The 15487-nt window shown below is 39.6% G+C and overlaps 1 protein-coding gene across 1 annotated transcript in view; it reads right to left on the reverse strand.

Annotated features, from left to right (window-relative positions):
- kdrl (kinase insert domain receptor like) overlaps window positions 1-15487 on the reverse strand; it is a 44071-nt gene that overhangs the window by 3417 nt on the left and 25167 nt on the right. The window contains exons 19-29 of the mRNA XM_004545633.4: window positions 15108-15221; window positions 14853-14941; window positions 14502-14655; window positions 13662-13759; window positions 13186-13308; window positions 12826-12937; window positions 8335-8434; window positions 5846-5951; window positions 3673-3791; window positions 1656-1734; window positions 1177-1277 (exon numbers count right to left, since the gene is read on the reverse strand). Of these exons, the coding sequence (XP_004545690.2) occupies window positions 1177-1277; window positions 1656-1734; window positions 3673-3791; window positions 5846-5951; window positions 8335-8434; window positions 12826-12937; window positions 13186-13308; window positions 13662-13759; window positions 14502-14655; window positions 14853-14941; window positions 15108-15221 (1195 nt within the window). The remainder of the gene's footprint in view (window positions 1-1176; window positions 1278-1655; window positions 1735-3672; window positions 3792-5845; window positions 5952-8334; window positions 8435-12825; window positions 12938-13185; window positions 13309-13661; window positions 13760-14501; window positions 14656-14852; window positions 14942-15107; window positions 15222-15487) is intronic.

The raw sequence follows: 15487 nt of genomic DNA on the forward strand, positions 1-15487 counted from the left end.
CTGAGTTCAAAGGTGGCAGTGATTGAGTGGTTGCCCAGCAAGGAAGTCCTCCCCTTAAAATAAAAGTCATTCTCTGGATGCCTGGACTCATTTTTCCTACCATGCCGAGGCCCTGATGGGACAAGCAGGCCTGCAATGACTCCTCGACTTCAGGTTTTGAAATCTAGAGGAGACTCTGAGTGGGTGTTTGTCGAAGTCTGGCAAGCTCTAAATCAGTTACAGGTTACAGGGCTTCAGAGTGTCATTAACTCTGCTAAGAGTGTCTCAGTTTTTTTTACACAGTCTCTCTTAATAATTTATAAGTGCTTTTATGTTGCTTTCACAACTTTAGCCTGCTTTTTGCTTGAGCTTAAGAGAGATTGGAAAGATTTGCTCTAGAACAGTTTACTTTACCACTGTTGCTCTTTTAAACCCCTTAAGTGTAAGCCACAGGACTTTGAAGGAGTATTAATAGTCGCTACTGTGCAGGGAGCAGCAGAATAATAGGAAAAGGTTTAAAGTGTAATTACTGAGCTCAGAGGTGTGACCCTGTAAATTAGCCCTGTCACCAAGCTTCACATGTAAACCTTAAGATGCCGGCAGAGAGCTGCATGAGAAAATCTCGGCAATATCAGATGTTTTTCCTAGAATAAACTCTAAAGTGAGAACATATTGTCTCCGGGTCTTTACAGCAGTTTAGAAGAACAACATCTTTAAATCATCAAACGATCAGCTGGATTTTGCAGTTTGTCTACGTCACTCCTTTGAGATTATTTGTATTTGTTGCCTGGTGTTGGATTGTAGCAGACAGCCATGAGTCACAACTTAAATCAGGCTGGGAGGTATCTCATTCAGGACTCTTTGGAAACAAAGAGATTTTAGTACTCGCTCTTAAAAACAGCCAAACGTCGGCCTGCTTTTGTGGTCAGTCCTTCAGATTGTCACCTTCAAGCTTTTTTCCCCACCACTTTTCCTTTGTGCTCCTATTCCTCACGCATGGGTTCTCCAGACAAAAGGGAAAACTGGCCAATTACTTATTTTTTTAGGCTGAAGAAACTTAGGCCGAAGACAGTTATAGCGTCTACATTCCTGCACAGCGGGGAGGTTTCCAAGCAGGTACTCTGAGTCTCTCACAGTGTGTTTGTGTGTGCTGATCTGTCACTGACGGGGGCATGAGGAGGGGTGCAGCATACGTACGCCAGAGCCATGATGCTCAGAGGTCGGCCTGCCAACGACTCAAAGCGCATTAGTGTCTTCATGTTGTCAGACAAAAGGCCCATCCCGCTGTCTGAATGACCCTAATGAAGATTGATCGACAAGCAGAGATTGAATACTTAAAACCAATGCTGTACATAGAAATTAAAACATGTGACTCAATTTAATGCATTTACATTTTAATTATTATAACTTATAACAAATTCCAGCTAACTTTAGCAAATAAAAGCAATAGCATCTAACTGCTGCAGGAAACCTGGCTCTGTTATAACTAACCAAATGTAGCTAAAGTAGGTAAGAGGAGGATTTATGAGTCAAAAATCTGAAACATATCATTAAGGTTTAGCTGTCACTGTATGTAACAGTCAAATGTGGAGCTGAAATCAAATAAAGGATAAGTTGTACTGAATGATGTGCATATTTTGTGTGTTTCAGGTTTAATTTCATGCCTAATAATTTACCTCGTGGTTCTCACTTGTTCCGTCCTCCATCATAACCTCATCAAAGGTTTTTACGCTGGCGGGACGGATCTTAATATTCCTGGAAGCAAAAAACAAAAACAAATCTTGGGTTAAGACTCCAACCCACCTTTAAACATTCAGTTCAGAGAGTCCTTTGATTACACTGGAGCTGAAAGGCCAAGTTCAGCAACAAAACCAGAGGAACTTAATCACTTGCGTCAACAATGTGGTGCATCTATGACATTGTACTTTGAAAACACACCTTGTTTGCTTTGCATTTCAATGCTCAGAGGCTAAAACAGCAGCTTAATTTAACTTAAAGGGTAGCTGTCATTACTGTGTTTCAGCACCTCTTCCAAAAACACACTTGGGGGACTTGAGAAAATCCAACAGCTCAACAAATATTATTTTAAGTGGACATAAATCCTGAAGCCTCGCTTTATAGTTTCTGAGGAAATACCTCGCAGGAGCCACAACACTGAAGGCTCGCAGACCATCGAGCTGACGTCTGTGTATTTCTTATCACATGCCAATCGGGTCTCTCATTGTCCTCAGGTTGGACCTAAACGTTCTCCTGGTTGAGTTTAGTCTGAACGTTATGGGAACAATAATTGTTTTAGATATTTTTCAGTTAAAAAAACGATTGAGGTATTTCCTTCGCAAAACAGACTCTGCGCTGTTTGCCTGTACAGTCTGAGGATTGGTTTACATGTACGTAGGACAAGGTGATGGATTTCCTTTGAATGACTTAACAAGTTCACTGGGGAGTGCAACAGACTTGAGCCAAGAAGACTAAAAGAGACTGCAGCCAATCTAGCAGCCCTGTGGGGCTGTAATTCATAAAACCGAATATTGGACAAATATAAAGTTTGACTTGATGACAGTTCTGCATTAGTAGATAAGAGAGGGAAAGTTATCACATGTAATCCTGAAGGAGGAATTAATGTTTCTTCTAAACTTCAATGGAAGACATTAAAACTCACAGGGGTGACAGACGGGAATTCTGGGGAACAACAATATTTCTAGACCCTGAATGTCTATCACAGACTGGAAATGAAAGAGGGACAAAACCACTGTGATTTGGTTTCCAGTTTTAGAGCTTCAGCTCAAATCACTGTGTTTGGATTGGACTATTAAAATTAAGGGACATTGCACACTAACTGAAACTAGTGGTCAAGTGCATACATTCATCAAGAAATGTTTACTGTGTTCAATATTCAAACACAATAAAGCTTCTGTGCAAGTTGACTTTTTTTTTTTTAATGGAACCAGTGGAGTCGCCCGCTGCTAGCCACTTAAAAAAGAATGCAGTATTTTTTTTTTACATTTAATATCTCTTAAAACGTTTTCAGAAATTTGTAGTTTACTGAACACATTCTGATATATAAAAACCCCACCGCCATTTGGCCAACAAACTCCATCGTGATGCAGGTGGCTTTTCCATCTTGAGTGAGTGAGTATTTATCTATTTGCATTGCTACTAAACCTCAATAATTCAGAGAATAGAAACAGCGGGGCATCTTCAAGTTAAAAATTCATATAAAAATAGAAAGAAAATAAAAAGAAATCTCAAAAGTAAAAGGATTAGTCCACCAATTTCTGTACTAGGACATTAATAGTTTAGGATTTATTAAGTTTTCATTTAAAATTTAGATTATGCTCAGCTTCTTGATTGCATTTGCTTATTTTGTTTATATTTGCTTATTTTTAGTGTTAGTTTTTTGTTTTATGATATATTATAATAATATTGGTGCAGGTGTAGTGTTGGGTGGAGGGTGAAGTATATGTTATTTTTCATGTGCAAGATTAAAGTAGATTTAAATCTGCACAAAATTTCATGGCAACTCCTGCAAATTTGCAGTCTGCAGACCTGTAGGGGTCAATTAAACTCTTTACAGCACCAGTGCCAGTGCTTGTGTATTGTCAGTACCATAGCAGGGAGGAAAGCACATGTGTCCGTGAGTATTTTAGTGTGATTTATGAAAACTAGTCCATGAAAAATACTCCATCTTCTTACCAGTTGCTCCCTGAGTCGCGGTGGGAGGTTGGCCGTGTCTCCTCTGACGATACTGGAACAGTCTGGTCTCCCACCTTTGCCAGCAAGGCTGTGTTGATGGGTATGTAGTGCTTACCCTCCTAAATCAACGAAACAAGAAGGTTTATGATTGATGCTATGCGCTCTGCACAAACACAAACTTCCATAGGTTGTGGTGAGCTGCCAAAGAAACCAGGCTCATGGCTCCAAAATCCATAACCATATTCATGAAGCTGGAACAAGTAGCCGGAGAGTTCATGACCGAGCTTCTTGTTACACAAGCTTTAGTAATGAAAGTCTGTTCTTTCTGTTCTGTTTCTCATGAAAGTAACGTTCACAGACTCATTTGTAATGCAACAGTTTTCATTTGATGTGATGTGATATGTGGCCTCATCTGTGTCTCTTATTACTTAACTGGACAATCTACAGTCCTCCAAAGACGTGAAATGTAATTCCTCTGTGTAGCTATCTGTCTGCAGTAATGTACATTATGGAAAAAGGCCTGTTTACTTCTGTGAAAGAAAGATGCCTTGTGGTTCCTGATGACTGTAAGTGGTCCGGTTTTGTTCAGGTTTTAACCAGTTTTCTATCCACATTGACAGCTAATAAGCAATCGTCTTTCTTAAATATACATTCATCAGCTTCAGTCGCTGCTACTCTTCCATCAAAAAATGAGGCCTTTTGTTTTAAACGTCAATTTTAAACGTAGGCTGTAAGGTTAAGAAGACAAACAGCCTTCAAGTGCACTTAACGTACACGGCAGGCGAGCAGACTGCCTTCATCAGAGTCTGCATGGATCCACTCTGGTTTTAGTCTTTTTGACACATGCAGGCATGCAAGCCATAGAAAGCGACTTTATTAAGAGTGAGTGTAATTTAGTCTTCCAAGCCTTTTTAGCAGCACGGGAACTCAGGTGTAAAATTTCACTTAGCTGCTTCAGTTTCAGCGCCAATCACGCTCTAATGGGACACTTTTGGCCTGATTTACTAATGGTCTGTGGCAGTGCAAAGCCTTCTTTTGGCATTATGAAGCTACTGTTGGGATTTAAAGCAGTGTGGTGTCAACTGAGTAAAATTACTTTTTACAGTGGGATGAGCAGTTTTGCAGTGTTTCAGGTTTTTAAGTCACAATGAAAACTTGATTTCTCTATGTGTCACATCTCTTACATACCTGCCAGTATACTTGTGTGCACAGCGCTGATTTTAATTAAAAAGCTGCAACATCACATAGAAATGTGGAAAAAATTGCTTTTTCATATTTATGCACAATGGATAGTAACAATAACTTTAATAATACAGTTCAGGCTCTATTGGTAAATAATGTTTCGTGTTCTCTTGGTAATAAGCTGGTTATTATCCAAACAAATTGGCTTTGTCTTTGTTGGTAAATTATGCATTGTCAGTAGATCAGCCACAGACCGTTAGCCTCATGCTAATTTCCCCTTTGTGCTTTAACAGAGTGAAGGCAATGTTAATGCAAGCATAGCCACTGTTCTGTCAAGTCAAAATATCTGCAAGTAAAAAGGTTTTCTGGACTCTCAGGTGTGTTTCATCTCATTTCGGTGTCAAATATTTGCCCAAAAAACTAAACATTACGACTTGTTCTTGTCTTTGTTGACCCAGTCATAACAAAGAGCTGTTCAGCTTTGTAACAGTCTGTGTCATTTGACACCAGACAATGTTATCATGTGTCACACTAACAATTACATTGTTTTTTTCCCACGTGTTTTGAAGTGTTGTTCCTCTACACAACCGATGGTGCCATTTCAAGGAGAGCCAAGTGTTTGTGCTGACTTTTGTTTCCCTTCTCAGTTACAGCGAGCAAAACACTTCAACTTTTGTTTTTTCCCCCCCTGTTAATCACCAGCAGTGCTTGTGACTCATCCTGTAAATCTGGTAACTAATATTGGTAAAACTGTTCTTGTATAAAACCGCAACATGGTCAGAAATCCTCCCTGATGTGGGGATTTAAATTTGAAATATATCCACACTTCTCAGTAAAAACACTTCAATAAATCTCTGGTATATCCTCATAAACTCGCAGTTTCAGTTCACGCCCAAGCCTGATGGCAGATCAGAACAGTCTGGTGTTTAAACAGTGAGACGTGAACTCTATAATTTGCAGTGTTTAATTGGTTAAGTTTTGCCCATCATACCTGTTGCACACTAGCCTGAAGCAAGTCTCCCAGCCTTTCCACCAGCTCAGTGAAGGTCGGCCTCTGCTGTGGCTCACCCTGCCAGCAGTCCAGCATGGTCTGATATCTGTGAGGAAAGAGCAAAGATAAATACTGGATGGATACACTTAATGTCAAAGCCAAGAACAACATTCGGTATATTTGGGTTGATGTATTGTAAAATGTAGCACCTTCAGGAAGAAAAACATCGACCTCCAGAGTCGTGGCTCTTTGTCTCTTTCACCACTTATAAACAAACCTCTTTTCACTGAGCAACCACATGTGGTCCACCTCTAAACCAACTGCCACACATACGCTTCTGTATTGTCAGTAAATCTCGAGCCTCTGGGACTGTATCAGTCTCTGTTCTGGTTTTGGGTGTGAAAAACACACAGCCTCGCTCAGGTCTCTGAAAAGCTGTCAACCTCTCTGCCCATGTGGGAAAACTCAGAGCTTTAATGTGATTTTCCATTGCAATGTCCAGCTACATTTCGTGAAGGAATTTTGAAACAGAGCACCTCAGCTCCTGTTTAAATTATATTCACAGCACACTACTGATTGGGATCAATCAATGGCAGACCCTTTTCTGCTTTCAGCTATAGCAGCTACCACATTCCCTCCAGAGATCTTACGTTTTATGTAAACATAGCCATTGTTATTACATTTTGCCATTATATTTAGTCAATCTCAGGTCTTAGGAGTTGGAAAAGCAGTTGGTCTGTTGGTATATCAACCCAATATCCTCGCATCGAAGAAGCAGAGATACTGGGATTCCCACCTTGATTAATACAGAGTGCACTCTACCAGGTGCTAGCCCTCTTAACAGTGACAGGATGTAGGGAGCATGATCACAGCCCTCATGCATATCATTGAGGAGGAAGTAGACACATTGTATGACTGCACAATTTAAACCACATTTCCTGGCTGGTCCGTAATGAGAATAAATAGCATAGGCCCACATGTTTAGAGGTCTTGAGGGAGTCTGGTGTTTCTGAGGGGGAAAGATTCTGAAGAAGTGAACTACTTCATCCGGTTGGGCAAATGCAGTAGGATGGGAAATGAGCATCCTATTTATTGTGCTCCCACTCTGTTTAAATTCTTGCGCAATGCATCAGGACGGGGGATCTTATTAGCAGGCGGGAGACAACATTCCTGATGAATCAGGGCTATGAGAACACAAATTAAATGGCGCTCCCTGAAACCTCATGTGGTTTTAATCATTCTTATATTCTGAGTTTGGGACGAAGGTCAAGGTGTCATAACCTGGGATTAGAGATCAACTGTAAAAATCTCACGGGGATCACCATAATTCACCCCAATGACTCTGCATGAATTCCTGTGCATCCTATTTAAAGTGATATTAACTGGGGGTTTTTTTTTATCTTAACTTTAAATTACATGCAGGCCCCACAGCCATAAAAATGCAAAATATGTAATTTGGCAACCCTACACTATTTTAGACAATGAGCTAACTGAACTGAGATGGAAAATATGAGGGATTTTTGGCACCAGTAGGTCTGCATCTACAGATCATGTGCCCTAACTGAAATCTACGGTCTGGATTAGATTGAGTGAATCGTTTCCAATCATGGCCAGGCAGAGCTGATAGATTAATCCAGTTACCTTTACTTGGCAACATTCTGAAGCTTTTGATAGCATATCATTACTAAGCGGACGTGCAGCATTATTCTTTCAAAACAAATGCAACTTGTGAATTTTAAGTAAGTGAGGCGTGTTAAATGAAATCCAGACACAACATATGCACACGTGTTCAGCGAGAGCTGCAGAGCTCTGCAGGGTTCGGATCAGTTGCAGAGCGACTACACGAGGCGTATCACAAAAAAAAGTTTCACTTGCTGCTTTACGAACTGACAGAACTGACACCAAAGAGGGGGCTCTGTGTTCTCCTGCACATATCAATGTCTATCTGAATCCTCCAATCCTTTCGAAAAAGAATAAAAAAAACCCTCCTCGTCAGGCCTCCAAAGTAGGCATTTGAATTAAGTGCTAAATTTCCTCTGCACCGCTGTCAGTCAGAAAACGCTTCACAGCTCCAAGCATGCCGCTGTAGTGAATCACCAGCTAATATTTCCTCCTGCAACTCCGAGAGCAGAATTTTTATCCAGCACCCCTGACCTGCTGGTGCAGTGCAAAGAGGGAGAAGGAAACAAGACCTCCTCTTAGCTGCAGACTGATATGACAGGGCTTATTTTCTTTGAAAGGAGAACATATGGCCGGTGATGTGGAGGTTACTGCCTGAGACATAAACACACCTTCAAACTATATGGTGTATTTTTGTTTCATGAAATAAGTCTTGGATTTTTCCAATCAGACCTACAGGATAAGACCAATATTCAGCACTTTAGTTCAAGTTATTTCTTAGGAACACTGCCTTCTTCACCGTTTCATCCCATTTGGTAGAAACACCTCCTCTTTTGTTTTTAAAGAAAGATGATACCCTGAATTCTTACATTTCAGAGGAAGCATATTCTGGCGCTCTCATCCTGGTTCCCTCTTTGAGTTTGCAGCAAAAGTCTTCATCGATCTGGACGCCCGGGTATGGGGAGGCACCTGACAGACAGACAACGTGGTTTGTTATTTGTTATTTACATAAAGGCGCAAACACAGTTCAATTAAATAACTACATCTGAATTTTAGATGTGAGAAAATGATCCCTTTGGATTAATTAAAGTATGAAACATCTACATTTATTATTTAAAGAAAAGGAAAACCTAAAATAGTTTATTCTACTTCTTATTTTAACTGAAACATTAAAAATAATATGCAGTGACACAATATTAACATAACTCAAGTGAACACAAGCCAAACAGATAAATTACTGGTCTTTGCTTTGTCACATAAAAATCTCTCTCAGATTTGGATAGTGTAATAAGAACTGTGTTCAAACCAATTTAAATGAAATATAAATGACTTCTGGCTAAAAATGATATACAGCCAAACCGTAATGTTTTTAGACTCGTTAAACTGTCTAATGGATCACTCACCAACCAAATCGGACATTTTATTTACCTTTGAACTATAATGTTGGGTATAAAATTCTAATGCTTGGTTTACTATGAAAACATAGCATGAAATACTAATGGGTATCAGATTCCCAGTCTGCTGGTTTAGGGTAGTAATGCCCGTTTTCTGAATTATCAAGTAATATTTTTCTTTGCTCCAATCCCAGTGAATAATACAACAAATCATCTTTGCAGCTCCCCAGATTTACACAGAGCGACAGATTCGGCTTTGCACCGAAAGTAAAATACCCAACGTCAGCTCCAGCTGTCATCATATTTCTAGATGCGGCTCATGTCCATTCAGTGTTTCCTGACGTGTGGGTTTGTGTGTAAACAAAGCAAGAACCTGAACGTGGACTTAAATGGATGCACTAATCCACTATGTAATTTTAATGCATATGGCACAATTTTAACCTAAATATTTTTAGTGTACATGACTGGATTTTTGTTATAGTATTTACAAAGTAAAATAGAAGGAATTTCACATTTGATTCATGTGTAATACGTATCGTTAATGTGCAAAGTTTGCAATAAAATACCCATTTCATTATATCATACTGTAAACTGCTCTTGCCTTCTAAGTTATATTTAGTTGGTTTTATTACGAAAAAAGTATACTTTGGTATTTTTATATTCTTTAAAATTTTAATCAGCATTTATCGGTCTAATCTATAGGGTGGGCCATTTATATGGATACCCCGTAATAACATGGGAATGGTTGGTGATATTAAAGTCCTTTTTGTGGCACATTAGTATATGTGAGGGGGCAAACACCTCAAGATGGGTGGTGACCATAGTGGCCATTTAGAAGTCGGCCATCTTGGATACCACCTTTGTTTTTTCAATCTGGTTGTTCAGTCTGACGTCACTAGCCGTGTCTGGACCTAAACTCCGCTGCAGGTCCATATATCAAACGATCACTATGGCATTACTGAGAGTTGAAAAACTGTCTAAAGTCTTTCATCTTTAATAAAATGATCAGCGTTCTGCTCTACCAGGTGTAACAATTGAGTTTAACATTCAGGCATCCATGAAAACGGAATTTATGACATTTAACGGAGTTAGAAGTTAGCAGGGAGTTAGCTCGCTACCTTCTATCTAAATACAATATAGCATGTCCTGACTGCGGGGTTTTGGAAACAAATTAAAACGTACAGCTCTGTTATCACTTCCAACATAAATGAAGACAGAAAACTAAACAGCAGTGACGTTTGTAGGGTGACTGAAGTTGGGCTAGCTGGTATATAATGATGTGCTACGTGACCGCTAGCGACACAGCTATGTTAGCATAATATAAACAAGCTAACTTTTTTTCCACTCGATAAAAGTTAACGTGAGTGTTCTCGGTGGTCAGGATCAAATGTAATCACATGGCAGGATGCTGTAAAAGGACCAAATTTCAGCCAGGAGAACAACTGAGATAATCCATCCATAATACGAGGTTAGTCATTCATATACTGCTGCATGGGCTGGGCTGTAGCTACATCCTAAGGTTTTAAAAACTGAGCTTAAATAAATGATTAGCGGTAATAAAAGCCGAGGGAGGTCAACAGTGATCACTGACTGTTTTAGGAGCTTTTTGAGATCAAATAGAAGAAAATACATAACATTAAACATGTTAACAACACAAAAGCCATATTAAACGCAGACTACTTTAGGCCCGGAAGTAGGATTCGTCGTGTCATCACTGAACAACCGGATAGGAAGAGGGCCATGTGACATATCAAACTTATTGGTAATGTCACAAGAAAAACAATGGTGTGCTTGGTTTCAACGTAACTTTATTCTGTAGATTTTTATACACCAAGCACACCATTGTTTTTCTTGTGACATTACCAATAAGTTTGATGTGTCGCATGGCCCTCTTCCTATTGAAAAAACAAAAGTTGTATCCAAGATGGCCGACTTCTAAATGGCCACCATGGTCACCACCCATCTTGAGGAGTTTGCCCCCTCACATATACTAATGTGCCACAAACAGGACTTTAATATCACCAACCATTCCCATTTTATTACAGTGTATCTGTATAAATGGCCCACCCTGTAGTATGAGAGACCTAGTACATTGTTTGGCATCAATACTGTACTAACAATCTGGATACATGAACTCAGAAAACTGAACTGACAAACTTTTGGTTCATAAAATAACAGAGAGTATACTGTAGAGCTCCAATTTGTCAAATTTAACCCCCAGACATCAAGTTGCACTATTGCAAAGATCTATTTCTCTGACTTTCTTTTGTTGTTGCTCATTTTGTGTCCCTGTTTCTTGATTTATTTTTGTAAGGCTCAGCTAACACTACCCAGATGTGCGAGTGTTTCTTGGAAAGTGTGGCGATAAGGTGGTGAAAGAGGAAGAGTAAAAAAGACAAAAATAAATAAAGGGAAGAAAACTGTGTCATTGTGACATCGGCATGCTTTCCACTGAAAAGATACAAATATACACCTAGCACTAGGTTTCTCATACAATCACGGACCAACGCACAACGCTGCCTTAAAGGCTGGAGTGGTCACAGCAGGGGCACACTTTTACACTGATCTGGCTGCTTGGTTACTGTGAGTTTATGTTGCCAGCTGGGTTGAAACAGACTGCTTGAATAAGGGGCGCTCACTTGTTTTAATGTCCCATGCCTGTGATAATATTCACAGGCCCTGATTGTTTTTTGCATGAGTGCCAGGAAAACTGTAATGCAAGTCCAGGCTGGCAATGCAAGTCCAGACGCCTTTGTCCCAAAGGCACAATTACACAGTGGAATAAGACAGCTATTACCCAGGACATCTGGTGAGGCTGTAAAAGCTAGGGGCACTAATCAAGTCCATTATCAAGATGAACATCATGCTAAACGTCCATCCATCCATCCATCCATCCATGTGTATGTGCAGGACTGCTCATATACAGTTTTGACTTATGACAGAGACGAATGCTTTATTGGCCTGCCAGCCCTGAATATGTGAGGATTACGAGACTAAATTAGATACATAAAGTGTAAATGTGAAATACAAATAATAACTCAGCCTTTTAATAGCCTTTTAAATCTATTTTTTTAGCTATAAGTTTCATAAAATGTTGCAAACAATGACATACAGCTATAAATACTGCCAACACTTCAATACTGTTTAAATGCTGAATTCAACTTGTTCCTGATATTTATCTTTGTTGTGTTTGCCTTTGAAATGTTTTTGCTAGTGACCAATAAATATCTTTTTGGTTTTGACTAAATAAAATACAGTTTGAGTACATATCAATTAGGCCTTAGGTTAGGTTGCACCTCTTGCTTAAAATCTGACCCATCAAGACACTCGTTGTCAGGCCTATTTAAAACCTGTCTGGCATCCAGTCAAATCCATTTTACCTTGTTTGTAGATTTTTTGCCTAAAGTTGACCTTTTGTACTAATTCTGTCTAAATACTTTTGCCTTTGGACTGCACTCGGGTAACTTTGCAGGATTCAGAGTTCAAGAAAATCTTTACTTATCCTATGCCGGTGCCTAGGTGCAGTCACTCAGTTCATCCACTATCTCCAACATGTTTTTTTAAGCTCTACTTTCTTCAAGGCCAACATCCCTGTAAATCAACTTTTATCTGAAACTGAGCATTTAGAGCAGTCTGAAGCCCAAGATTTAGGTTTACAGGGGTTAAATGTACATATGACTTTATAATTTTAAACTCTGGCCATGTTTAATATAATAGGTTGACTTTAAGGATATATGGTGACTTATGTTTCCAGAGAGAAGTTTTATGCAACTCACGCGTTACTCAGAACCACCAACTGTGATCTGTTATTTGCAAGTCGTCAAAATACAAATTCCTCTTCACAGTTTCATTTTGAGTTTAAAAATAATCATTTGTAACAGTCTCTCCCACAAAGAAGCTTTGGGTTTGGTTTTCTTGTACTGTAAAACAGCTATCATGTCTGTGTAAGAGACTCGTGACACTTACCCAGAGAGAAGATCTCCCACATGAGAACACCGAAGGACCAAACATCACTCTGAGTTGTGTAGATCTTGTCAAAAATGGCCTCAGGTGCCATCCACTTAAGCGGCAGTCTAGCCTGTGCACAAGTATTTAGAAAAGAGATTATATACTACCTTCTATCATCTGTGGATATCTCCAAAATTAATGTGAACACTGATTACACCACACTATTACATCACTGGGAAAACTAGGGAGTATAAACACACATTTCAAACAACTCCTAAATGTATCAAGTCTTCTTGTTTCTCAGTAGTTCTCAGTAGTAGCAGTAGTTCACTGTTTTGGTGTGGTCTAATAATGATACTAATAACCTAATAAACTTACATCTCCTTTGCGCACGTAATCTGGGTCCTTGTAGACATCCCTTGCGAGTCCAAAATCACAGATCTTCACAACATTATTCTCAGAAAGCAGGATATTACGTGCAGCCAGATCACGATGAATGCACTATTAAAAAAACAGCAAAAAACATAGTGAGATTTTTACTGCAAAACTGTGTTTTCTGAACATTGCAAGTTTGAATTCACTGCTACGCTGCATTTGGGGAAACATATGGTCAAGCCATCAGTGATATTACAATAGGAAATTCTTTTTTCTATATACAGACTCCTTCTGTAGATTATTTATAACAATGGCTTCATTCTCTAATCAGTGTCATCCTGTTCTCCAAAACTATGAATGAGCTGAAAAATAAACGAGTTCTACACGTACATCCTTTAAACATCAGTGGGCACGCTTAAAAATAAAACCGTTAAGTTAACAATGAAATGCATTGACTTCTGTTGTGAGGGAGAAAATACCTTTCGTGAAGCCAAGAACTCCATGCCTTTTGCAACTTGGAAACTGTAGCAAATTAAATCTTCCAGTGTCAGAACTCTCTTATATAAATCCTCAGGTTCTGTGAAAGAAAACAACAAGTCCCAGTCAGAGTGATTATTCATTCTGGCCTTTAACTTTAAGACAATCCTATTCCTCTGCTTAGTGTTTTGAAATGTTATCAGCAGCCCTCCACACCTGTCAAATAAATCAGATAAGATGAAGCACTAACGTCTCTCAAGGGAGAAACTGCAAAGGCCCTGGACTACAACACGCCATCTTAAGAATCCATCCTGACACATACATGTCTCCTCCACACTCTGTCTTTAAAACATTCTTTATAGACGAGTGATAGAAAAAAATATTACACGCCCTCCTATTTTTCAGATGTCAGGTGAAACGTGTAGTTATGGACGCAGCATGCTGCAAGAGGAACTCACAAGGAGCTCTTCCACTTCCACCTGAGTAAACAGCTAATCAAACCCAAAATAACACATTAGAAACAACAAGGCTGACGTGCTGAGCTCAAGGCAGAGAGCTGTGCAATAGTCGGGGTCAGGAGAGGAAATAAACAGACGCCTCCCCAGACTCAGTGGGGTGACAGTCGCTCCTGCTGCACTGATTGTACTGCTGAACAGGAGGAGGAAATGTCCCATCAGACTCAGACTGAAAAACAATCTGATGGGAGCTTTCATTCCTGGGCAGAAGGGGTGGAGCAGAGGTGAGAGGAGGAGGGGGAGAAGAAGGGGGACAGCAGGAGGGACAAGTGGGGAGGAGAGAGGAGTGCGGGGGTTGAAGGGAAGCAAGACGTGCTTGGCTTTTACCTTCTTCCTCTTCCTCTGAGTCACAGTAGCTCTTATCTTCGATAAAACCAGAGCTCGCGGAGCTTCCGGTGCTGGCCACGCTCTCCAAGCGGCGCTTCATCAGCTCGCTGAGTTCGCAGCCCAATCCGGATGAAACCACTTTACCATCCGGGCTCTGATCGACACACAGGTTTCATTATAAATAGGAAATTCAATTATAAGTTTTACACGCATCAGATTTTTGTGGAATATAATCACACTGCATTAAGGTACAATGAATTTATCTTTACAAAATAGGAGACATTCCAAGAGCGTTGCAAAAACAGTTACTCTCTGTACAAAAATGACGATACTGTACAGATGGAGACTCACTTTGTAGACGAGAAAGTCGTCTCTCTTGCCCCTCAAATAGTTGGACAAATTTCCATATTTGCAGAACTCCACTATCATCATCAACGGTCCTGTTAAAGATGGAATCATTCCTCTGATTATTATTTACGGGAATAAAAACAAGGGTCAAAAACAGATGCCAACTTAATCCTAAACCTAACGAAGCTGGCAGTATTTTAGTATCCTTTAAAAAGACAATGCTTCTATATATTTTATAATCACAGTAATAATGCTCACCGCCAGGTTTCGTGCAGGCTCCCAGCAGGTTAACCACATTGAGGTGATGGCCAATGTGGATCAGGATCTTTAACTCTGACATCAGAGCCTTTCGCTCGTTTGATGTAGCGCCTCCTGTAACGAGTGTAAACATCAGCTGGTGCTTCAACATCCAAAGTAAATGGTCTCGTAAGCCTTTTAATTTTAGAAACTTCCAGCTTGACTAAATTCATGTGAAAAACAAGTAAGCATACACATGTTTTTTTAACTAAAACAGAGAGTGGAGAGTTTTTTTTAAGTGCATTCAACTTATTATCTGTATTTATATATTAACAGTGAAATCTATTTTACTTTTTAATTTCTGAGACCTAAGACTACTCTAAAATCTAATGTGGTATACA

Source organism: Maylandia zebra, linkage group LG2 (assembly GCF_041146795.1).
Source record: "Maylandia zebra isolate NMK-2024a linkage group LG2, Mzebra_GT3a, whole genome shotgun sequence".
Lineage (NCBI taxonomy): Eukaryota > Metazoa > Chordata > Actinopteri > Cichliformes > Cichlidae > Maylandia > Maylandia zebra.